Source organism: Ailuropoda melanoleuca, chromosome 2 (assembly GCF_002007445.2).
Source record: "Ailuropoda melanoleuca isolate Jingjing chromosome 2, ASM200744v2, whole genome shotgun sequence".
In the NCBI taxonomy this organism is placed as follows: domain Eukaryota; kingdom Metazoa; phylum Chordata; class Mammalia; order Carnivora; family Ursidae; genus Ailuropoda; species Ailuropoda melanoleuca.
The window spans coordinates 104,810,398-104,836,748 of NC_048219.1; the positions used below are offsets into that span (position 1 = coordinate 104,810,398).

The 26,351-nt window shown below is 36.8% G+C and overlaps 1 protein-coding gene and 1 long non-coding RNA gene across 3 annotated transcripts in view; both read right to left on the reverse strand.

The window, feature by feature from the left end:
- Nucleotides 1–753: 753 nt before the first annotated feature.
- LOC105240327 lies at nt 754–12,859 on the reverse strand. 2 transcript variants are annotated; one of them, XR_859286.3, is made up of 3 exons: nt 7,571–12,859; nt 6,369–6,485; nt 754–992 (listed from the first exon to the last, which is right to left on the reverse strand). It is a non-coding gene; the product is annotated as an uncharacterized LOC105240327 (long non-coding RNA). The 2 variants fall into 2 exon arrangements; XR_004623439.1 differs by having other exon boundaries at nt 754–6,485.
- Nucleotides 12,860–14,070: 1,211 nt separating this feature from the next.
- ACTR3 (actin related protein 3) overlaps nt 14,071–26,351 on the reverse strand; it is a 61,148-nt gene continuing 48,867 nt past the window's right edge. The window contains exons 9-12 of the mRNA XM_011232662.3: nt 21,066–21,158; nt 20,735–20,860; nt 16,610–16,693; nt 14,071–15,295 (exon numbers count right to left, since the gene is read on the reverse strand). Of these exons, the coding sequence (XP_011230964.1) occupies nt 15,200–15,295; nt 16,610–16,693; nt 20,735–20,860; nt 21,066–21,158 (399 nt within the window). The 3' untranslated portion in view covers nt 14,071–15,199. The remainder of the gene's footprint in view (nt 15,296–16,609; nt 16,694–20,734; nt 20,861–21,065; nt 21,159–26,351) is intronic.

A 26,351-nucleotide genomic window follows, 5' to 3' on the forward strand; every position in this document is an offset into this window, starting at 1 on the left:
TCAGTTCCCTCCTCTTTAAACTGAGGAGACTGCCCCCAGTGTCCCTTCCAGCCCCAGAATTTGTTTCTCCCACCCTCTGCATATCATCCAGGACCTAGCCATCAACACGCATTATCATATTATTGTGTGGTGGGTGCAATTTTCAGCTCACCCTTACATAAGCCTTTGTTCAGACTTCTGCCAGCCTAGAATTGTCCGTGCAGCCCTCCTAGAATTGTTCACGCAGCCCCCCGTGTGCTGTCCCTCTTCCTAAACACAGGACAGAATGTTGGTCTCTCTGATCTTTGTGTGTGCCCATGGAATCTGGAATAGCTTCTTCTATCTAGGTGTTCAGGAAGTGTTTATCAATCAAATTGATGTTGAGTACCAAATGGTTCCGGCCACATTCCAGCGATTTGTCTTCCCTGCCTCTCCCCCTCTGGAATGGCTCCTCTAACAGAGGTCCTGGAAATGCTCCGGCTTTTTCAATTGCCAGTTTAATTTGCCACCATCTGTCATAGAGTATGTGTTCCCAGAGGCCTGGAGCACATCTTCCAGGGGCTCAGTGCTGTGCCGCATCTGACTCCAGGCAGAGCGAGTTTACGTGCAAGAAGCCCAGGATGGGGGGTGGGGGGGGGGAAGGAAGGTGGGATCTGGAGGGCAACACATGGTTATGGCCTCCACTTCCTGAAATACCCTCACTTGGTGCACACTGATAGAATTTAGGAATTGATTTCTAAACATTTAGAAAAACAAGTGTCCTTGAACAGAGGAATCTTTCAGAAACACAGTTTATTCTTTTGTATGTTGCCATTTACAGCACTGACCATAAGTAGTTTGAGGTTAGGCCACAATAAAAGAAGGAACTGACAAAGTCTCAAGATCCACAGGTGTGAGAAGGGAGGTGGGAGGTGCCCTTTTTTCTCGAGGGATCAATGATAAATCTGGGATATCAGATGAAGAAGCCACCAAACCGTGAATGAGTGCAGCAACCTTGGACCAGTGTCCTCCGCCTAGAAGGTCAACAAATGTATTTGCATATGTTTCAACCTGTGTATATTTGGTCTTTTTACAGTAGCCATACTGAGAACGCTTGCTAGAGGTTTCAAAAAATATAACACCCTTTTTAAGAGGTAGCCAGATTTCTAGCAACTTCAACCGTCCAGAACACCACCAGGATCCTGGCAATCAAGTGAAAAGCCACACCGTCCGTCTTGCTGTACACTGGCGTGCACTCAAAGAGTTACAGAATCATCCTAGCCTGAGCAAACCACATGCTCATTGTGAAGCCCATGCAATCTTCTGGGAGCCCCTTTTGTGCTGCAGATAGAATTGTGAAAATGAATGCAAATAAGCAGTGGTTCTGAATTCAAAGTCAAGTATGTTCCAAGTTCGCCTTGCCAGCCTCCCAGCCAATGCTAATCTCACCTATTTATGCGGTAGTTCCATCCCCGATTAATCTGATCAAAGGACACGTGGCCAGTGTCTCTTGCTAACACATCGTAGCTGGGCTCCTAACCCAGGGCTTGCTGCCATCTGCCACCATATGATAGACATTACAGACTGTCTCCTGGGAGAGTGATCTCTGCCATCTAGCCTGATCAGTCAGAAAAGGCCGCCTCTATATGCACGGCTTTGAAATCCAACCTCCTCAACACTAAAGGGGTCATTTTATAAACTTCATGTATTCAGAGTAAATAGAACAGAAAATCTCTTAAAGAGCATGTCATGCTGGGAACAAACGACCGCAGCTGGAATGCTCACTCCATCCTCACCCAGGAACGGCTCACCTGTCTCCTCCTCCCCTGCTTTAGGTGAAGACTGAGTCATTACAATTCACTTGCCCCCTGCCACTTTCCATCCCACTGTCTCTCACAACTCTTCTGGAAAGCTGAGTCAGAAACACTCTCTCCTGCTTCTTTTGCCCAGGCCACGGGCATGCTCAATGCTTCCCAAGGAAATAATCCTTGCTGCCTGTCCTCCAGCCTTTCCTCCCATCCTCTTGTTACCCCTGGGCCCTTTCTTGACTCCTCTAAGTGCACATTTCTTTAAAAAAAGCTATTTACAGTTATTAGCTCTGTCTCAGTATCCCCTGACTCCATAGTTCCTTGCAACCTGCTTCAACTCCCATTTCTCTTCTGTAGTTGATCCCTCAAAAGCCAGCAGTGAGCTTCCAGTTGGGAAAATTAAAGACCTGTCATCCTGTCTTCACCTTGGTCAGCTCTCTGCAGCTTTGGCACTTCTGCCGGCTACCTCCCTATCCTTTGCTCTCCTAGTTCCCACGCCACTCCACACCCTGCTATTCTCATCCTAATACTGTTGCCACTCCTCCTTTCTCCTTTGACTCCTCTTCCTTCTTGAGCCCTCTGCATGGCATTCTTCGAAGCTCTGTCCTTGACTATTTATCTCCTTTAGCTTTCCTTTTTCAAGACTTCAATATTCACTTCCTTGTGTATAACTCTTTACCTCACCCTCAGTTCTGAAGGTGCTATTGAGCTGGAGATCTCTACTTTCACCTACCCAGTGGTATTTCCAGTGCTACCTTCCATACCCCCCCCCAAAATCAATGGTTACCAAATTAACTGATCACTTTCCATCCTAGACCTGGTCTACTTCTAGTTCTGCTATTGGCACCAACATCCATCCTTACTCCCAACCTGATCATGTTGGTCACCACCCAGGCCAAACTGCTCAGCCTTGTCCTTCCAGGCCCGATTAGGTACCAACCTCCATGGGTGTCGCCCCTGCACCAGCTTTCTCTACCCTGTTTCCATGTTCCACTCTAACTCAGGCCCTCATCACCTCTTCCTGGGATGACTGTGGGCCAGGCTAATCTGTTGAGATACCAATTTGTGTGTTTTCATGTTGCCTTTCCTTCTCTATCCCATGAAGATGCCGAATACGTCGTGTATCCTTGCCTCTAGTAAAGTCCTTTATGGCTTTTATTGGAGAAAACATACTTAATGCCTTTGAGAGCAACAAGGAGAAGGAGGAGACGCTTTTATGGAAAGAGGAAGAAAGAAGACTTAAAAAAAAAAAAGAAGTGAAATACTATTCCACAACAACAAAATACTAAGCAACAAAAAGGAATGACTATTGTCATATACAATATGGTGAGTCTCACAGATAAAATGTTGAGGGAAAGAAGCTGGAATAGGATTCTATATATATGAAATTCTACAACAGGTACACTAATGTATGGGGATAGAACTCAGAACAGTAGCAAGCTCAGGGTAAGGGGGCATGAGGGAACTTTCTGGAGTGAGAAATGTCCTATACCTTCATTGGGATGTTATATGGGTATTCCATTTATCCAAATGCTTCCAACTCTACACAGAAGGTCTACAAATTTCACTGAATTTGAAGTTTAAAAAGAGGTCAGAGATTGGGAGACAGTGATGGGAGCAGTACTGATGGCAGCACCCCGAGAAGGAAACACCACTCAGAGGAGACTGCCGTCTCATGTCTTTAGGGAACCTAGACCCAGTCCTACCGGGCATGTAGTAATCTTTCCAGATTTCAGAGCCTTCTTGGGAAGGCAGGAGTGCCAAAGAGTGGCTGATACTGAATTTCCTATCAGCCCAGCAGAACGAAACTGATAACTAAACATGAAGAAAATAAAGAAATGGGCATTTCTGGCACACCAAACTTGGTGAACTGAGAGTAAGACCTCCTGCAAATGTAAAAACCTCTAATATTTCTCTCAATTCTTCTTATCCCTTCTGACAGATTAGATTCCCTAAATCGCAGTCAGGGTCATGTTTTCCTCTGACTAAAATCTTCAATGACTCTATCTTGGAGCAGGAAAAAAAAAACAAAGTCTATATCCCTTAGCCTGAAATTCAGTGGTTTTCCTGAGCTATTTTTAATTGATGGTTTAGTTCACTCTTCTTCAACTGAAGTGGTGGATGAACAAAAATACATAAAGGTTTGAAAAACAAATCAGGTTGAGGTGAGGAATTGTGCATTTAGTTATGCACATTTTCAACTGCAAATGACATTCTGTTATTTCCTTAGAGTGGAATCTGACAGCTGATCACCTCTTTGAGTTCCTGTGCATCTATTTTATCTCTAATGATACTGCTAACAGGGGGCTTATTTGCACTTACCGCACATTATGACAAACACATCTATCCATTGACATTTAGGTGACTGCAGACAAATGGAGCTATAAAAAGCTTCAATTGCTCAGCGCCTCATTGCCTAAGGGTAATTTGTACGTTGTAAGGTAGAGGTGGAATTGTGAAGAAGATACCACAGTCTGCTGGTTTCAAACTTAGGGAAAGTATCAGAGAAATAGCTAAGACACAAAGCTTCCTTGATTCAATGTGGAAAGTATTTATTGAACATCTACTGTATGCACACCACCAGCCAAGATATTGGAGAAAAAAAAAAAAAAAGGCGACATTTAAGCAGCCAGACTCCACCCTCCAAGAAAAGATGCTACTCTTGTGGAAGTAAAGTATCTATATATAAAATCATAAAAGTGAAAAAAAAATGCAACATGGGACTATATGTAATGTACCTCTTACATAAATACACATACACACATATTTAATACTAGACTGAGAACTGTCAAAATGAAAAAAAATCAAAAAATGGATATGTCAAAAAAAAAAGTTTATGTGGTCTCGAATCTGTAATACCAAATAAACAAACAGTGACGCCTAATAAATCATTAATGCAACTGCCTTCTTTAAGTGTTCCTGAACACTCAGTTAAAATCGGTTTCTGGATCCTATTGTGCTTTGCACTTTGAAAGCACTTCTGTCCTAGCCCATCAGCCTAAGACCTCAGGAGCAAATCAACAGTCTGACAAAGTTAAATTTATTGACCCATTACTATGAAGGACACAGCACACGGAGGAAAGGTGGAAATTACAAGATCTGGGGTAGAGCATAAACAAAAAAACAAATTAGCATGACGACTGGCTCAGAGCAAAGCAGGGCTGAATGTAGAGGGCCGGACATCAGATCTGGACTGCAAAGTAGACCGAGGGGCCCATATCCTTGGAAACTAAAGTTTAGATGTGGAGTGCTGCGTCCCAAAACCCCTTATCTGAAGCTCTGCACCTTCTTTGGAAACCAAGGCAACTTCTCTGGATCAAAGTAAATTATGTAAAAGTGGGATGTTTCATTCTTACTGATGTCATTTCAAATAAAAAAATTTCTGATAGTCTGATTTTAGAGAACAAAGTTCCTCTGAGCGAGAAAGCAGTACATACTGGAAGGGAGTTGTTATGACAGGTTACAGCTGCAGCATATCCTTGGGAAAAATATTTTTTCCTGTTAACTGCAGCTGGCTTTATCTGTGTCTGATGCAGGGCAAGACAGATTTATATTTTCTTAGTCTGAGCTAATTTTTACTTTGTCACCTCCATGACAACTCAAAATACACATCGTCCTGCATTTTGGTTAGTAACGTTCAGAGCTGTCTCCAAGCTAGACTACAAATACAAAGTAATGTGTCCCCACCAAGGTCTAGCAGTTGTCTCCGATGTGGTGGGTGCTCAAAAATATTTTCTGGGTCTAATCTGGTTATCAAGAAATAGCAATATTTCAACTTCATCAATGAGGGCACATCAGGCCCAAGCAAAACTAAGATTAGGTGACATCAAGTGGCAGGCTAGGAAGCTCTTTAATAACAGAAAGACTGCCCACTTGCAAAACTGACGGCAGGCCATTCTTCCTAAGCTGGAAGAAACATTTAACAGGATTTCAACAGGAATCCATTCAGCAAAGTTGTACCGATAAAGGGAACTTGCAAAAGAAATAAGCAGCTAGGCACATGGGTTAGCCTTACGCTACATGAACAGTATACTTCCAAATCTGCGTCATTCAGATTTTGCTCTTTTTTATGAATGGTGACAGTAATCAGCCTTTTCTATCTGATCCTGCCCAAGGCATACATAATTGCTTAAAAAGGCACAGCCTGTCAAGTTTTTATTTGTTCAAGTAATGTCTGTTCAATCATCTCAGTTCAAATATGTCATCATTAAACAATCACACCCATTATAGAGAACATAATGAAATCATTTGGAGTTGGAGAACTGTTCTCAACCCCAAAGTACCCCTTAAGTAAAGGGCTTTTGTGTCATAGGAACACTTTCTACTTCCTCTCATCATGAAATGTTAACACACTTCAAGTTGTTTATAAATTGGCCTGATGAGTGAAAACCAGTACAAAAAGCTGTTGTTCACAAGACCTAAAGAAATGACACTAGAATCTTTCTATGCATTTAATAATTCTAGGGTAAACTTAAAAGGATTTAGTGAATGCCAGAATTCCCATTTCATAAAGCAGTTCTGCTTTGCACCAAACTGCGAGCCAGAGTTCATGTCAACATTGAAACTACTAAATGAAAACCATTCTTAAAGAACATTCCTTACCAAGCATTCTTCCACGTCTTGATGACCAGCCACATGTGGGAGAACGGGCATTCATCTCAGGGCACATAAGACACGTTCAGAGGCAGCAGTGATGACAAATGTCAGCAATGCCTCTCCCTAAAAAAGATTGCTCTGTTTTCATTCAACATGTGGAGCCCCCTTTTGAGATAAGGAGCACTGTGACATGAGTACTACTACAGCTGTGTCTTCGAGCCAGGGGTCTCCTGCCTGGTGTAATCTGAAAGTTCCATCACTGCAAAGTAACTCAAGACTACCTAAAATACTTATGCATGTCAAAACAATACATGGGACATTTATTCCGTTTTTCAAAACATTTGTATTTAACTTCAGGGAGCTTTGATCTCAATCTCAACCACCATCCCCCAAATTCAAAATAGCCCTGGGACAGGGGTAAGGGAGATTCTTTAAGAGTTAGCTTTGGCTTGTGCTGAGTTCATTCTGAGGTTTACGAGGATGCTCTAGAAGAACACAATAGCCCAGAGAGAAGAGAAAAATGCTTGTTTGATAAAGTATAACCTCAGTTTATTTACTACTTAGGCTAAAATGCCCCGCATCCACTTAACCTTTAATCCCTTCCTTCTGCTACTGTTATGTTGCTCACTTTTGAGACCATAGGGGGCCCAAGTAGAAAAGCTTCTGGGGAATGGGGCATTATCTAGCCAAGAACAGAACAACCCAGAGGACATAATTATTGGGTCTCAGAACACCACAAATTCTCAGTTTTTATTACAACTGTTAAGACGTTCACCAGTTAGGGAAAAAAAGTATAGATTTTCTATGGGAAATCACTAACCAATAAATTATTAGAATATGGACTAGAGGAGGGACTATCCTGAGTTAATATATTCTGAAACCAAAAACCAAAACCACAATCCTCTCCCATGCCAAAGTTCAAGTAGCTCAGGACCAGGTTGCCTACGGTTAGTTCTGTGCTGAAGTAGTAAGAGCAACTGGCTAAACCAATCCACGCTATCACCCAAGGTTCAGTTCAACACATGTAAAACAAACCACTCGTGGAGTTCAACATCACATGTTGCAAAACAGTAATTGTTTTTGAACTTTGTTTCCAGAAAAGAACCTTCATTTATACTACATACATTAATAGGAAAATGTGGGACATTAAGCTGATGGTTGCCTGATATCTGCATGATGAATTAAAGGCAATAATCATGTCCGTGTACCTTAATAGTAAGGGAAGGAAATCTGTCTTCCATTTCTTTGTTGACTCTGCAATCCAACTCTGCATCTTTTCAATGATCCGTATCACTAAAGAGAAAATGTACAAAGTCTAACCTTAAAGAAACCTACATGAAGAACACGAGAAGTACTATTAAAAACTGAACTTTAAGCATGAAAAAAACCTTAAAATGTTAACCAATCCCTTACCTGTTCTGGCTTTCCTTAACACGAAAATATAAATGATGGTTCTCATACTGAAGTTTTAATGTATTTTGCTGTGGCTTGAACATTCTTTTAAAGTTCCAGGAGGCAAAAACATGTCTGTTTTGCCTATTATATCCCCACACACCTTGAACAGTGTTTAGCATATAAAAGGTTCCAAACTGATACTGCTGAATAAATAAATTCCACTGAATTACTGTCACAGCCTAAGGAACATCTTTGTTTTTACTGAAATCATGGGTATGTTGCTGAAAATGGCATACTTTAAATGGGAACATGATATGTGTTATTTCCATAACTCAGATCCACCTTGCTTTTGACAACAGCAAATTTAATTGAAATAGAGTCATTTACAGATGAGGGGAGAAAAGAGAGACATCTAGTGGATGGACTGAAAGATTCAAAACTCAAAAGCCACATCTGCCTCCCCTTTCTTCTCTTGCTAAAATGTCTCTGAAAAAATTATTGTCTTCTTTGTGAAAGAGGTCAAAGACAAGTAGTTTCTTCAATTTCAAGACTACTACTAGAATGCTAATGCCTGAATAAAAATTCTTCTACTTGGGAGTTCAAGAAGTCACTTCCTTCTCCTTGGGGGAAAAAAAAAGTTACTTAAAATGTTCATGCTTCAAGTGCCCTAAAGAATAATGCCCATAAAGTTGCAACTTTCCATTTTATACAGGTGAAGAAAAAGAAATAGGTAGACAAATTATTACTGCTCACATCAAATAAACCTATTTCTTTACAGATATGTTAGAGGCAGCTCAATCCACAGACTTACAATTCAAATGTAATTTGAATGTGAGTTAGCAGACCCTTATCTTGAGTTTATTAAAACATACATTCATATAAGGGTTGAACCACTTTTTCAATGGACTATCTTGAAAGGGATGAATTTTTAGAAGACGGTTATAAATGGATATGTAAATAGAATTGTAATTTATGCCAAACATTTTTTCCCCCAGAGAGGGAGAAAGAATCCCATGCAGGCTCCTCTGCCCAGTGTGGAGCCTGATGTGGGGCTCAATCCCACCACCTCGAGATCATAAACCAAGCCGAAACCAAGAGTCGGACGCTCAACCAAGTCACCCAGGTGCCCCAAACATGTGATCTATTTTAAAAATAGATTATCACCCTGCCTGTATCATAAGTATGCACAATTACTATATCAAAACAGTGATAGGACCAGAAACACCATTTTCACATGTGGTTTTTACTCCAGAACTTTATTCAACAAATATTTGAGCACTTGCCACAGGCCAAGAATTGTACTTCATAACATTATGGCAAAGTTCACTTTTATCTGTAGCCTAAAAAATGCTTTCCCAGTCTTTAAAACCAGTTCAGGTACTTTCTAATTCATAAAAATCCAGTTATGTCACTGGCAAGTTTAACTTTCAGTAGGAAATCTGCTAAGAGGCACATAAATTTAGCTAATTTGAAGAGACATGGCCAAAATGTGCAAGAGCTCAAATACACTACTTGGCCTAGATCACGACAGTTCAATGTTTCAATGGTTGTTCTGTACACAGAGGGGTCTCTTTTTTCTTTCTTTTTTTTAAAGAAATCATTTCCTCACAACATCCAATTCAGTCTCCAACAGACTTGCTGAGTTTCACGCTCTTGTTATTAGCTCAGCACTTCAGCCTGCTAGCTATGCGCATCATGCATGATTTGGTAGAAATATTTAAGGTCATTTGATACCTCCCTCTCATCAGCAGCATCTAGCACAATAATGGTATCAGCTCTCCCAACTAAATGGGTCACTGCCAAGTAAATTTTGAGAAAAATACTTAATAAACCAAGTAAAACATAATAAGAATCATTACCAACAAGTCCTATTCTGCCCCTAACTACTTATATGGCCTTTGCCAAGTCACTTACAATATCGGTGTGTTCCCTCATCTGTAAAATATGATTAGGACTAGACCAAACTCTGAAAATTCCACATTACTGATGTCAGCTGTTTGCATGTGTGGTACTCTGGTCATCTCAAAAAGGGACAAGAGATCCCAACTAAGCATTATTGCACAAAAACATAAGTCTCATATTTTCTTATTGCACAACCCTCTGAACAGTCAATTCTTGTTTGCAAAAGATACTGTGTACTCCCAGTAAGAGAAAGGATGTACTCTCAATTCCAATATCAATTTTCTAATAAGCCTCCAAGAAAGAGGAACAATCTACCATACCAATGATTCTCATTCACTGAAAATGGAGGAAATTTGGGGACACCTGGGTGGCTCAGTTGGTTAAGCGTCTGCCTTCAGCTCAGGTCACGATCTCGGGATCCTGGGATTGAGCCCTGCATCAGGTTCCCTTCTCAGTGGGGAACCTGCTTCTCCCTCTCCTTCTGCCCCTCCCCCTAATCATGCTCTCTCTCTCAAAGAAAGAAAAGAAAAAAGAAAAGAAAATGGAGAAAATTTTAAGTCATCATCTCTTAATTATCTCAAAATGGGATTTGGATAAGAGAGAATCAAAGCTGATCAACAAAAGCAAAGCTAGAAATTAGTAGGGTTTCTACAGTTGATGTTGAATCATACCAAACATTTCAAAGCATGAAAGTTAGCACTGTACTATGCTCAGATTTAGAGTGCACAATCATTTATATTACTATATTACAAAGATTTAAAAATTACCAGAACCTAGTTAAAGAACTACTGAAGACCCATTTCAGAAAATTTATGATCACTTAATAATCTTCTACTGTTTTATATAGAATATCACTGTTTTATTTAAGATAAAAACTAGAGGAACAGAAGAGTATAGTAATTCAGTTTTACTTTCTTGATAAATACGGGTATTTTTTAAAGGACCAAAAATTGTATACACAAGTAATTCAAAGTTTGAATTTCAAAATGAAAGATGGATTTTATTCACTCATCCATTCATCTATCAAACATATTTAGAACCACTACCATGTGCCAGGTAATACATAAGGCACTAGAAATACCAAATGAATAAGACTGATCCTACTATGTAATTACTTTCAACTATTGTTGGATGTAACATTTCTCATTAAGAATGTCAGGAACACATAAAAGACTAATTTTAAACCATAACCACACATTTTAACTTTTACTGTACTTAGCTGAGTTTTTTCCCCTCAAAACAACCACCACGACCACAATCAAGAAATATCCTAGGCTTATTAAAACATCTCTGAAATACCACTCATCTCTGTGTTTACCACTACACAAGCCTCTGAGCTCAGGACAGGAAGTTTTATTCATTATCAGACACAGTGCCTGAAACACAGTATTATATAGCAAGAAATGCCTCTGGGATTGGAGGCCCAAAACCTGATGCAGTACACGGGTAATGAAAGTGAGCTGTAGTGTTTGAATAAATGTGAAACCATTCTGATTTAGCACCTTATGTATAAAAGTCACTAAAAGTGATGGAATGCTGAAAAACAGTAAAGATCAATCATTTGTTAAATCAAAATAACAGAATAATTTTCTTCTAATTTTTAGTTTTCTCAGTTTTTGGTTTCAGTTGCCAGTTCTGCTAAATCAATCATTTCTATTTTTGTACCCTTTTTTACTGCTGTGGCATTCACTGGGGCAAGATTAATACAATTCTGAAATCAAATAGGTGTTATTTAATTCAGCTCCCAAGTTTCAAGTGCATCAATTAACTGGGTTACGACAGAGAGAGTACCAGAGACAACCACAGGTGTTAATTTATTTTTGTTAAGATTCTATTAAGACCAAGCACATTTTGATGAAAGTGTTGGTATGCTGATAAACAAATACTATGGAAGAGGAATGAACAGTATTGAGGAGTCATCAACAGAGAGTAGCAGAAACCTTTTTTACTCAAGTCTCCAGACCATCCAGCATCTAAAAATTCTCAAGGTCAGCTTAGATGTGATATGGACCTAATTACAAAAACAAAGTACTTATTTTTAGGATTTGCTGTGAAAGTTCCCAATAACTTCTCGCTGATAACTCTGCCCATGGCCAAGTGTATAGGCCACATGCTATTACACTGAAATAAGTTCTAGGGCAGAGTTAAGAAGTTTCACTCTGAGAGCTGGTATATATGTTGGTTTCCGTGTACTTTAGGTAATATATTTAATGACATAAACCTAAGTTGGGAATCTAGGTGCTAACAGCTACAGAAACTGCAGAAGGCTAGTGGAGGTACTCATGCATGGTGATATGAACAAGATAAGGGAGTAGAGGGTCACAGGAGTCAAAGCTGAGCTGGTAAGAAAAGCAGAAATACACTGGACATTATCACAGACTGATTAGTATCATATTTAGAGGAACAACAACACTCTTTACAATAGCACAAGTACCCTTTTTGACCCTATAAATAATTTCATCAACAATGTTACAAAGCACCCTGGTACCACCCTTACAGTCATCTGAATGAAAAAAGTTTCTATTTCTGTAGATATATTCTCTAGGACTTCTCCGTAGAAATTAAATAAAGAATATAATAGCCTATTATCCCAATACTTCATATTATTATTTCTGAAAATATTTCTACAAATAACTGCAAGAACAGTTATTTCAACTTGTTCAGAACAGTAGCTTTGAAAGCAAACAAAAAAAAATTATATTGGTGGACCTGAACAGGTAACTGCTATCTTTTATCAAAAAGGAAGGTAGACCAGAAGAAGGTGATCAACTGCAGTATATGCCATTTACAAAGGGTAAAGATTAAGTTGTGAAAACCGGCTTACTGAAGAGTAGGCAAGTTAGAGAACCATCATCTACTTTATTTCTGTCCGTTAATATTTCCCAATTGATCAAAGCCCTGCCTATTAAAATGGAGACATCAGAAAACATCTTTACTATCACAAAGGAACCAATTCTCACAAATCAAAGCTGCATTGCTAATCCAGATAATACCACCACCTACTATGTAAACTGAATTAAGGTCCAGAAAGTTCAAAGAATTTGTCTAAGATTATACAAATATATCTTCCATGTTTTACCAATAAAAACAACAAAAAAAAGTTAAAGGATTTTTATCATCAATTTGTAGAACCAGAATAAAAAATTTCAATCACTGGTCTCAGTTTGGTGTTTTTCCAGTGTACCATGCTCATGTAGCCTGACNTGTTTTTCCAGTGTACCATGCTCATGTAGCCTGACATGGAATCAGTGTTACAGATCTGAATTCATCTTGGCCAGCATCTACACATATACAACCAAAGGTGCTGTAAGTTGAAAAATGATACACAGTGATAGGAAAGATGTAAAGAAATAAGAGCACTGTTTCTATCCTATTATAGCTCAGTCCTATAAACGCAGAGGAAAAGGGCTATCAAGAAATATACAGGAAAGGTTTGAGCCTTCTTATTTCCCTAAATACGTGTAAATTTAAAGGAAAATTTTTGACCTTCACATTTTTATATCAAACAGTTAACATCTTTATATAAGTATTCACAAGATTGTAATCTGTGGTGGCTCTGTAAACATGTCTTTTGAGCTTACTCATTTATTATTCAATAATACTAGGTGGAAAAGACATATTTAAGGCAATGCTAATAATACTTTATTGGAACAGGAGGATGAAATCTTTAATGCTTATCCATTTAGTTCTGTATCAAAAGATCTTTGAAAAAGCAGAATGGAGAACAGTATATGTAGCAACTCCAATTCACGTTAAAGTAAGGGAGCTATACTTCTTTCAATATGCGCAGGTAATTACAAGGACACAAACATTTCTAACTGTAATGAGAAAATAAGCTAGGGTGAAAAAGAAACCTACTTTCACTATCTACTCTTTGGTACTGTTTGAACAGTTTTTTGTTTTTGTTTTTACATGTTCATGAACTACATTTTCAAGGAAAAAACAAAAAACAACTTTGATTCTGATACTACCACTACCAGAGGACGTACACTTTGTTCTTTACTCCCATACTCAAAGCGTCACAGAAATGATTAAGTATCCTGCTTCATTTTAAATAAAATCTAAAGTTTACTCCTCAATTCTATCTTGATGTTAAATACGAACAACAAAGACCCTTTAATTGTTCTTTAACTTTTAGATAGAAATATACTAATTCTATGTGCATTTTCATGGATAATGAAGTTCAAATATTCACTGGCATTAATGCTGAAGTTCTAAAAAGCCTAAAACAAACTTCATTTTCATTCTTCTATAAATAACTGATTAAATTTCAAGTTCACAAGATATTTTCTACCGCACACATTATAGAGATTTCAATGAATCCCACTATTCCAGTAGAAATAGAAATCATATAAAATACATAAACACAAAATTGAATGACACTGCTTCTAAAAAAAAAAAAAACATTAGGAAAGGTAATTCAGTTTTAATTTATTTTCATCACTTTTTCTTCATGATCCAGATATTTTAAAATGCAAAGAAAATTAACTTTCCATTATATGTCAGGGACTGGCACTAAAAAAATTTTCAGACTGCAAATGAGTTATACAAATGAAAATATCAAATGGAGATCCAGTTATCAAAATGAAAGCACTCAACATATTAAAAGTTCACAATTATTTGTTTAGAGCACATAAAAAAGTCAGCTTGCTAACTGTTGTGATTTTAAAGAACTATTGCAGAGGTCTGAAGAAAATAGATTAGTTAACTTATAAAGAGATTAAAGAGCTTGAAACAAGTATTAAAAAGAAATTTGTGCCTTTATTAGAATGGTGTTAGGCTTTAAATATACCAATTTTGGTAATCAAATTATTTATTTTTAATAAGAAATGACACTACAGAACTGCAGTACTGGTCCAACAGTCTTGTCTTTACTTTTCCTTTAAAGCAAGAAACAGGATTTGAGTAATCAGAAAGCACTAGCGGGGATCAGTTAATCCAAGATACTAGCTTCTTAGTTCCAAAAGCACTTGCAAAGAAAACCACTGGGGGGTACAAGGCAGTGGAAGCCATTTGTAATAACTGGAATCCCATGAGTACATGTGTATGTACGCCAAGTCTCATGAGGCTTTTTTTTTAATTTATCCTTTACTTGGTCACTTGTTTTTCCTCAAATACTAGTTTTTCTTTGACTTTTTTCCTCAAAGTATAAAAAGTATGAAATATAAACAAGCTCTTACATTGCACACTTAGAAGTGTACAACTCAAGCATTATAGAGCTATCTACATACCGATAAATCCCATCAAATCTTGGATAATTCAATAATATACAAAATATCAGGGCACAGAAAGAACTAAAACCCACTTCTTTTTGTTACACATAAGATTCAAATATTCAGTCTAAAGAAAAACACTTAATCATTTTGGCTTTCCTCTACATTCACATGTTGATGTACTTATTAAAATATTCCCGTATAATTGTTGGTCTTCTTACTTCAAGTCAGGTTTAAAACCTCAAAACCAGCCATCCAGACAAAACAGGTAATCAGAAAGATTATTTCTTCCCCACCTCCCTAACCCCAATAATTATGAAATCAATTTTACGACATGACTCCAAACACTGGATTGTGACGACAAATGCTAGGTCCAATTTCTTCATAATCCTTTTTGGTGTGGCATACTTGGTAGAACTCAGGCTGAAAATAAAGACATGTATTTTTACAAAGGTAAAAAATGTACCACCTCTCTATATGCTTTAAAAGAGATTTGTTAAATCTTAAATGTTTATTATTAGTCCATCTTGGTATTTGAATAAAGCTTAAAAATTCTAGAAACTGTGACTTCAAATAAGCTATAATCTGCATCAGAAATGAAAAGCAGCACTTGCCACATGTCCTAACATACATCCCCCTACCTCAGCATGATTCTGAAATTCTGAGGACTAGAAGACTGATTCTCAAAAGTCCAGACTATTCTGATGAGATTTCCCCACATTGTACAATAAACCAATACTCTAAAAAAGCAGCATTAATCTAAAATATAAATAAGGGGCACCTCACTGGTCCAGTCAGTTATGTGTCCGACTCTTTAGGCTCAGGTCAGTGATCTCAGGGTCATGGGATCAAGCCCACGCTGGGGTCCCTGCTCAGCCCTGAGGAGTCTGCTTTAGATTTTCTCTCTCCCTCTGCTCCCCCACCCCCACCGCTCACTCTCTTTCTTGCTCTCTAAAATAAATAAAATTTTTAAAATAAAATAAAAACTCCTCTTGGTCATATACAAAAACTTCTAGATTAACTTGCTTTCCTCACTCAAGGTCTGGTATAGACAGAGGCTATCTCTGTTAACTTCTTTAAAGGGCAAACTTACCAACTCATTAGGTTATATGGCACAAATGGAAGATAACTAAAATTAAGAATTAAGAAAGTAATTTTTTACCTCTTATTTTTAAATGGTTTTAAAAATCCAAGTCTGTATAGTTTTCAATAACTCAGATAAAAGCTTCTTCATTTTATTTAATACTCTGCGTACTACAGGATAAAGCACTGATATTTAATAGGTGATGTTACATTATCTTTTAAAGAGGTTCTTAAGATGTTTTGGTTTGGGGAGCAGGCCCTTAGAATAATTCCCTTTACTAAGTTTTGAACATCATACTTCCATGCAGTAATCTTTGTTTTCAATTATTCGCGCAGAAAAATCAATGACCTTCTGATATCTATATCATCACAAGATTAAAAGAACTTTCCTTACAGATGAATTTAAAAACTCTAAATGTTCACTCTAAAAAACTGTCTAATAACCAAAAAATAAAATCCAAATAATACTTCTACTTTTCAAAATACTATGTACATATAGACGTATCCAATTTTTAAAAACTTTCTCATGCAATATACAGATATATTGCAGATAAATTTAAAGAAATTTCCCTTGTTAGTCTATATTGTATAAGGACTAGCGAATTCTTCTATCTGGAAAAAAAAATCAAATTTTAAATGCAAGCTTTATCTCACCGTGGAAGCCAGCATCGATCCTCCAAACCAAACTGCATATCGCTGCATGTGGTGTGTAATGACTTGTACATCAATAGGTTTTGGCTAAAAATGACATAGGAAGAGGAGTTCAACAGTAAATTCAAATAACAATTTCTGTATCATTTTAACTTTAAATACACAAATGTAATGTTTCACATACTCAAAAACAAGTAAATAAAACTTTAGAAGAGGCAGGATGCACATAAAGCAAAACAGAGAAACAAATTAAGCTAATTTTATTGAAACAAAACAAAAACCACACACTTATGACTATGCCCTCTTAAGATAAAAACTAAGTAGGGGGGGCCTGAGTGGCGCAGTGGGTTAAGCCTCTGACTCTTGGTTTCAGCTCAGGTCATAATCTAAGGGTCAAGAAATCTAGCCCCGGGGGCGCCTGGGTGGCACAGCGGTTAGGCGTCTGCCTTCGGCTCAGGGCGTGATCCCGGTGTTATGGGATCGAGCCCCACATCAGGCTCCTCCGCTATGAGCCTGCTTCTTCCTCTCCCACTCCCCCTGCTTGTGTTCCCTCTCTCACTGGCTGTCTCTATCTCTGTCGAATAAATAAATAAAATCTTTAAAAAAAAAAAGTACCTGGAACAAAATNTCTAGCCCCGATTTGGCCTCCGTGCTGTGTAGACTCTGCTTAGAACTCTCCCTCCCTCTCCCTCTGCCCCTCCCTCAGCCTCCTTCTCAAATAAATAAATCTTTCTAAAAAATTCTTTTGAACTCCAGTTACTATATTTCTCACTGTGGTATGGATTAACAGTTCTGAAACCACTATAATACGTATTCCAGTTCGAGCAAAAGCATAAATGTATTGTAGATAACGGAAGCCAAGTTTCTCACTGTCAGACAAGAGCATTAAAAATATGGAAAAGTGGAAGGCTACAATGAACTTCTGGTATTCTGGAACTAGCAGTATCACTATGAATTAAGAGTTAATTTATATAAATACAAAACTGGATGTAGATGAGTTTGTATGTGCATGCACACAAACGCATCCTAGTTCTGACTCCCAAGAAGGCCTGAGGTAGTGATCTTCAGTAACAATGAATATACCTAGTGTCCAAAATTTAGTTCCTTAATAGCATTTTCCACTGAAAGGAACAAGGGTATCTCAGGGGGGGAAAAAAAAAAAGGTTGATTCTAATACTGGAGAACAGAAAGTACAAGATGAACCTGAATTGTTTTGCTGTGTCAAAGAGTAGCAAAGAGCCTAAAGAATACTAGGGCCACATCAAAAGAACAAAAAGCCACCTTTAATGGCTCGCAATGGCCAAATCTGAGAAAATTTCAACATCAAAATTAAAGATATTAATAGTATTAATGATATGTTGATATTTTATCACAATGATATTAATGATACAGCCTAAAGAATAATGTAAGAAATCAGGTTTTTATAGGGGTATTACTAAATGAATGAATGAATGAATGAGTGAGTGAATGAAGAAGGAAAAACTCTTCTTCTTACAGTAAAATGAAACTAAAAACCATAGAAGGAATGATGGAATTTGCAAAATACCAGCTGTCAACTACTACGCAGTGGTAACTATTTTAGGAAAGAAAAATGGATGTTAAAACCAGTGGTTGAAAGTTTGATAAGAAACAGGATAGCTGCACAGTCTGAAAGTATCTTCCCATAGGATTCTTATCACACATAAAGAAAAAATAATAACTATTTTTAGTTATTATTAGTTTAGAAACCCAGCAGACACAACTTTAACCAACTGATCAAAATTAACATCTGGGATAAACTATACCATGTGTCTAATGATATAATGCACTAAAAAAAGATATAACATTATTCCTGTGGTATTACTGACAAAAGTACATAATCTGAACCTAACTGACCAAGAGGAAATACCAGACAATCACAAATTGAGAAACATTCTGTAAAATAAATGGCCTGTATTCTTCAAAAACACTAAGGTTAAATAAGAAAGACAAAAAAGGGGCACCAGGGTGGCTCTGTCAGTTGAGTGTCCAACTCCAGTTTTCAGCTAAGGTCATGACCTTGCAGTCGTGGGACTGAGCCTTGTGTGGGACTCTGCGTTCAGTATGGAGTCTGCTTCAGATTCTTTCTCCCTCTCCCTCCCCCACTAGCCCTCTCCATTCAAGAGCACTTGCTCCCTCGCTCTAAAATGAATAGACTCTTTAAAAGAAAGAAAGAAAGAAGAAAAGAAAGGAAAGAACGAAAGAGAAAAGAAGACTGAGTACTTACTCCAGATTGAAGGTACAAAAAAACTAACTCAAACATGTGGTCCTAGATTGGATTCTAGACCAGAAAAAAATACGTTTTTTTCCCCCCTTTTTAAGGACAATAATGGCAGAAGTGGTGAAACCTGAATCAGGTCTATTAACTAGATTTTTTTATTGTATCAAGGCTAATTTTGTGATTTTTGACAATTGTAATGTCCTGTTTCAGGACATACGCACTAAAGTATTTAGGGGTGATGGGATATTATATTTCCAACTCATCTTCAAATAGTTCAGAAAAAAATATTTGCATGTATAGGTATATGTGTGTATTTGCATATGTATATATCTTTACAGATATCGATAAAGCAAATATAAAATGCTAACATTTGGAGAATCTAGCTGAACTATATATAGGAATTCCTTCTATTAGGTTTTGTACCTTTTCTATAAGTACGGAATTATTTCAAAAGAAAAAGTTTAAAAATATTTACATGTCATAAAAAATGGCTTATTTTTTTGTTAAGAAAGCTATTTAATTGCCATTAAAAATACAGACTGAAAGGGAACAAAGCCAGATTTAGATAGATATATAAAAATGTTATGAAGATCCATAAAAATATCAAGTAAAATAAAAAAGGGAGGCAGAGTCCTCCAGCAAACTGGATTCCTCTCTCCTGTATCATTAATGTCAGTACAATGCTGATATCATTGAAGGAAAAAAAATTCATTTCTTATTTGAAATGTACAAGAAGCCTAAAAATATTAAAGTTTTACTTTACTACAATACTACACTCAAAAACAGCATTTGTTTCATTTCATGTATCTATAATGAGTCCATTACAAATTAAACAACTACCTAAACATATTTTTTTACTGCACTCCAAGGGATAAGTTTAAGATAATCAAAATTTAGGGGCTGAAAACAGTCAGTTGTCATGCGATTTCTAAACAAGCAGCAAACCCTAGAGGATTGTATTTTACTTTTAAGTAATTCTGAATGACTAGTAGTCTCAGATGAAGCCCTAATTCTTGATAATTTTCCAAGCTGAATAAAATGTTTTTATTTAGAAATGTATCCTCTAAATCAATGTTTTGCCTCAATATTCTACACTGAAAAAGGATGAAATGTAACATTTACTGAAAAACTGTCTCATAAATATAGAAAGCAGATATCTGAGAATTTAAAATTAATTTTGATTCTGACGGCAAACCTGAAGTCCAGGACATGTAAAAGAAAAGTTACTTCTGCTAAACCACACTTGATTTCACACTGTGAGGCTACTATGGGGGAGGCTACAGTGAGTCTGTGCAACCAGGCTTGACCCCACAACATCAGCTTCCCTCTCAACTCAGCTTTCTTGTACTCCTATTTAAAACTGTGTGGATCCTTATGGAATATTATCCCTAGAGTATGCAAGGAATTCTCTATATACGTTATCTGTGAGAGACGTATGAAAAAATGTCACTCACACAGACTAAGAATATCTTCCAGAAATGTTGATAATATCCTAGAGGAATCAAATGACCAAGAATATCATAGACATGATATTCTTGAATGATTCCATATATGTAAATCCTTTAAAAATATACGTTTTTGTGAACACATGCACAGAAAAAAACATGAACTAGATATACACTAAATTCATGACAGCAACTACCCTCTGGAGGAAAAAGAAAGGATGGAAACCAAACAGAGAAAGGAAAAGGTCTGAGGAAGGTAAAGTACTCTTTCAGTAATATTTTCTTAAAATAAGATCTCAATATGATTAACTACTTTCCATTAGAAAGCCTGATAAAAATCCTCTTATTTTCCTAAGTAAAAGCAAAAGTTGACAGACATTTCCCATCCCCAATGCAATAATCAAGGCACCCTCAAACCTCCCACCAATAACTGAGAAAACCAACCTTCAATCTGCCACCACTCAATTCCTCACTTAATTTCAGCCTGGCATCTACAGTTCTTTTCAAATCTCTTTGCAAGCGACGTCCAAAGTCCCTGAACATGGTTGAGCCTCCAGAGAGGACAATATTCTATATTAGTGGAGAAAAATAAATAAGTAAGTATGACTTTTACTTAGAGAGAAAGAGAAAATTTTTAAAGACATAAGAAACAGTACTAAAATCCTATCATAGGCTTTTGAAGAGAGGGTTTTTAATTTAATATTCAACAATGGACAGAAAAATAAAGAAGTTTTTTAAAAGTATGACCCTGAACAATTTTGCTGTAAATACTGACCTTGTAGAGAGGACGTCTGACATCAATAGGGCAATTCTGAATTACTTCATCTACAACTTCTGAGATAGGTTGAGTAAAGTCTGGATTAGCAAACTGAAAAGTAAGTAAAGGTGGATATGTGACAGAGATTAGATCATTACTAACTTAAATATCACAATAAAAAATTAAGAAAGTTTCTAAAAACAAAAACTTTTTACAAACATAAATTCTGGTCTCTAATTCAAAATTAAAGACACTGAAATCAGAGATTTCAGAAGAAATCAAATTATAGTAATGATGATATATACCATTTCATAACCATCAGAATAGCAAAAATGTAAAACCACACATATACCATGAGCTGGTAAAAATCTGTAGGCATGCACACAAGCCGAGCTCTGAAAATCTGAGTTGACCGACACATTCGTAGTTGAGGTCAAACAAAGAAATGCTCAGTCTTCTCATTTCAGCTTTTATACTATAAGTATATATAAGTGTGTGTATATATATATATGTATATAAGTGTGTGTGTATATATATATATATGTGTGTATTTATATATAAGTGTCCTTTTCATGATTTATTTAGTGCCACAGTTTCCACATTTTGTGGGTGATTTTGCTATTTAAAAGGGTCCCCAGGGCGCCCAGCTGACTCAGGAGGTTGGGCGTCTGCCTTCAGCTCAGGTCATGATCCTAGCATCCTGGGATAGAGCCCTGAGTCATCTAGCTCCCTGCTTGTTGGGGAGTCTGCTTCTCCCTACCTCTCTGCTCTTACGCTCTTGCTTACTCTGTCTCTCTCCCTCTCAAATAAATAAAAGATCTTAAAATCAAATAAATAAATAAATAAGAATGAATAGATGGATGGATGGATGAATGAATGAATAAATAAATAAATAGGTCCCCAACCATAGTAGTGCCAAAATGCTATCTACTGTTCCTAAAGCTTAAGGCTGTGATATGTGTCATGGAGAAAATACAGTTTTAGGTTAAGGTTCACTCAGACATGAGTCACAGTGCTGTTGCTGGCCGTGTGATCAGTGCTAATAAATCAACAATATATATTAAATAGTGTGTCTTTAAACAGAAACACAAATAAAACAAGGTTCTATGTTCAGCTGACAAGTGCTGTAACCTAAGGCTCAAAGAACCTAACCCTGTTTCCCCCTACGAGCAATGGTTCAGTATTCGCTAATTCGGCGTCCATAGCAACTTTATATAGAGTATCTACTGTGAATAATGAGAATAAACTGCATACTCACATAATGACATACCATAGTTAAACTATTTCCAAATAGCTGACACTCAAAAGCAAAACTCATTTTTTAAAAAAGCTAATAACTTCAAAAAAACTTGAGTGATTCCATTTATGTAAATCCTTTAAAAATATGTTTTTGTAAATACATGCAGAGTTTAAAACATAAACTGGATATACACTAAATTTATGACAGCAACTCCCCTCAGGAGGGAAAAGAAAGGATGGAAACCAAATAGACAAAGGAAAAGGTCTGAGGAAGTTAAGATACTCCTTGCAATATTTTATTTCTTAAAATAAGATCTCAATATGATAAATATTAAAATACTAGTATGTATTTATTTGGAATGGAAGGTACATGTATTACACAAAACTTTTCAAAATTTTTTAACAGACTGGATAGGGTAGGTTTGAGATGGAAAGCAGTTTGACAGCTTCAATTATTATGGAAATAGAATGAGGTTAAAAATAATAAATTTTTAAAAAATGTTTATATAGAACAACAGGCCTTATACAAGGAGAAATAAGATTAAGGAAGGCTCCCTTTCTTCTCCATCTTTTATTTTTATATGCATGCCAATGACCCTCCAAAATCATACTGTATATTTCCTGAGAGGAACTACAAATATTCATATATATACATATATATATAAATTTATATACATAAATAAAATTAGATCTCAGAATTAAACTTGTATTCTGAAACAAAGACCTAATTTTCAAAAATATATGTAAGTGGCCATCTATTACTCTTTAAAATTGGAAAGGAAATGCTACATGGAATTTTTCCTAGGTAAAAATAAAAGGTCAAAATTTAGCTTTATTTTGTCGAAATAGCAAGTCTATTTTATTCAAATGAACAAAATTTAAAGTGTCTAGAAAATGGGTTGCCAACACCTCTCCTGGCCTCTCATTTTTCCCATTAGGCTGTCTAATGGGAGAGACAGCATTCCTCTGTTCGTTAAACTGATTCTGTAACTTGACTGGTAACTATTAGGCATGTATCAATTTTTTCCAGTTTTAAAGATCAGTTTGAAGTCATTAAGAGTCTGGGAATACAATGAAAAGAGATAATGTTACTTAAGTGATGAAGCATAATGATATATTTTAATTTAAAGTAAAATATCCCCAACAACGATTCCACTGACTTCTATTATCATAGTAAGAAAAAAAAAATGGCGGCCAATATCTATCTTTTTGAAGCATGCTGATGAGTGCACATAAGAAACCTTAACAGGGATACAGAATGCCTAGGGATAATGAATACCTAAGAGTGAGTATAGAAATGTGGCTCATACCGAATCCTGAAAACCTAACCTACAGACTATTTTTCTACCTGTCAGAAGTAGTCCATATTGTATTCTGTGGGAAAATGGGAGAATATAACTCAACTTGGTTGGCTCTATATAACATTTATAGACAAACTTAGTTTATAGGCAAGGAATGGCTCAGTCCACAATTAACGATAATGAGCAACAGAATTAGAATCCTGAAAATTTTATTTTGTGATTTGTAGAAACTCTCTAGGTTTCAGACTATGAAATTTCCAAGGAAACTTAAATTTTCAAAACATGCTTTTATGATCCCATGATACTTCAACCTGAGACCCTGTCACGAGATTTAATCCCTAAAATGTGGACAAAGAACATTAACAATTTGATAGAAAATATGGTCTATGATATCTTAATATAGTATCTTATCAACTTATCAATATAGAACTTACAAATCTCTAAACTGTCTTTGTTAACTATATTTCTTCAATATTTACCTAAACACACACACACACAAACACGCACGCAGGCACGCACACACAGAGGAACTCATGTGCTCAAGAGAATAACCCTCCCATGATTCTTTCCTTAACCTTTAGAACAGTTTATCTGCTACAATATGAGCAAGTAAAAGGCTGGAATAGGGTTACTCATTTCTGCGCTATGCCCTTCTCATAGCAAGTTTTAATCAAGAACATACAAAAGAAAGAATTTATACAGCCTTTAAATACTCACATACTCTGGATTTATCCACAGATATTCTGATTTAGAAAGAAATTAAGTCTGATTTGAATACATCTTCACAAAAAGCTGAGGGAGTACTGTGCTATATAGAATCCCAGGTGAAAAGGAGTAGAATAGTATGTAGTAAAGCAGCAAACGATGGCTACTTAGTAAATAAATGAAGGAAAAGAGTAAGAATTAACAATAAATTGTTGTAGGTTACTCAATACTTGACTATGCTCAACCTAGGGTCCCCACTAAGAATATTTAGGCCTTTTGTTTTCACTTTCAGCAAAAGGATTAGTCCTGCCTCTAAATGCTCTCTGGTCAGGTCTTAATACTACTACAAGTGACTATCAAGGGAGGAGTATCTTTTCTCTCTTCTGAAAAATTTATAAAGAATACACCCAAGTAAACAAAGCAGTTCAAATGGCTTTGTCAAAAAAATTTAAATTTCCTTAAAAAAAAAAAAAATCAGAGTGCCAAGCCCATTCCTTCTAAAAACACTCCTTTCGAGCATTTGTGATGAACTTAGCAATTCAAAAAATAAATATCCTTACTCTTTCATACAGGGTATCTTCAGTGTCCAAGTTTAGATACCTACACTTTCATCTAGCCAAAACAAAAAACAGAGTGAATCTCTCAAATGACAGAGGAACTCTGACACAGAAACATCCAGAACTACAGAAGACAGAATCTTAAAATTCACTTGGGAAGTGACACAGTTCATATGATACAAAAAAAGGAAAAAAAAAGAGGAAAAAAAGGTCTATTCTGGAAAAACATGGTGAACTGAGCACACACATCCCAACTTGTTCTCTCTACTGAAAACACCAATAAAGAATTTTTTTAGAAAAGGAATAATCCCAATGTATGGAGAGAACAGAACAAGAAGAAACAGCAAGAAAATCTGGCAAACTGGAATCTGGAAAGCAGATGGACAAGACCATGCACTCCCTCCAAAACACTTAGTAAGTCATCAGTAGGGAATGCCAAGAATAAGGCTGTTTTCTATCCCCCCCCCCCCCCNCCCCCCCCCCCCAGAACTGGCTGTACCTGTTAGCACTGAAAGTGAGGTAGATGAAGGACAGGAAAGAACACTGGCTGAAAGTCTCTGTGAAAAGCAATTAAAGTCACAGATCCCAGCCAAAGAAGGCTATGAAATGCCTCCTCCTCATTCAAGGAGAAAGGTGGCTTATCTATTCTCTAAAGGGAATAAATTAGAGAGCCCCGGACTCTTATACATGGCTGAAAGGAATGAAAGTTGGAGGCTTTTAAGTGAAGGTACGCAGCCTATTGCTGACACACAAATGCCAACGACCCTATGGCTGCCAACCTCTACCCTCCAGGCAGCTATCTTCTTAGGAATCGGACTATCCGAAACGATCTAAGGAAACACATACAGGGCATTCCTCCAAAGAAAAGGCCATAGTCAACAAGCCCTCCCCACAAAGCTCTGATTTCCAATCAGGTTTTTAGTGTCCCCTTCTTAAATGAGTGGCCCCCAAAAATCTGTAGCATGAAAAATACAGGAATCAAAACAAAGAGAAAAGCATCCTGGAAGAAAGAGACTATGCAGAAAGAACACTTCAAAAAACCTAGACCAGCATCCTCAGAGAGCCAGAAGATATGCAATCATGAAACAAGAACAGAGCAGCATAAAAAAAGGAATATTCAAGAGCAGATGAGGGGAAGCCCTTGAAAATTAAGTACGTTAACAGAAAATAAACTCGACAGAAGGTTCAGAAGGTAAAACTTAAGAAATCACCTAGCGAGTGGAACAACAACAACAAAAAAATACAACTAGAAGAGAAAACAGCACATCAGAATGTTAGGGGAACAAAGTGACAATCTACAAGTATCTGGAAAGAAAAAAAGCAGGTCCTATATAAGGTTTAAAAATAACAGGAAGCAACTAAGCTAAGGCTTCAAAACGCTGGGGGAAAAAATGATTTACAATCTAGAATTCAATACCCAAATTATCAGACAAGTATGAAGATAAAATGAATACATTTTCAGACATGCAAGGCCTTGAAATTTTCATCCCTCACGTGCCCTT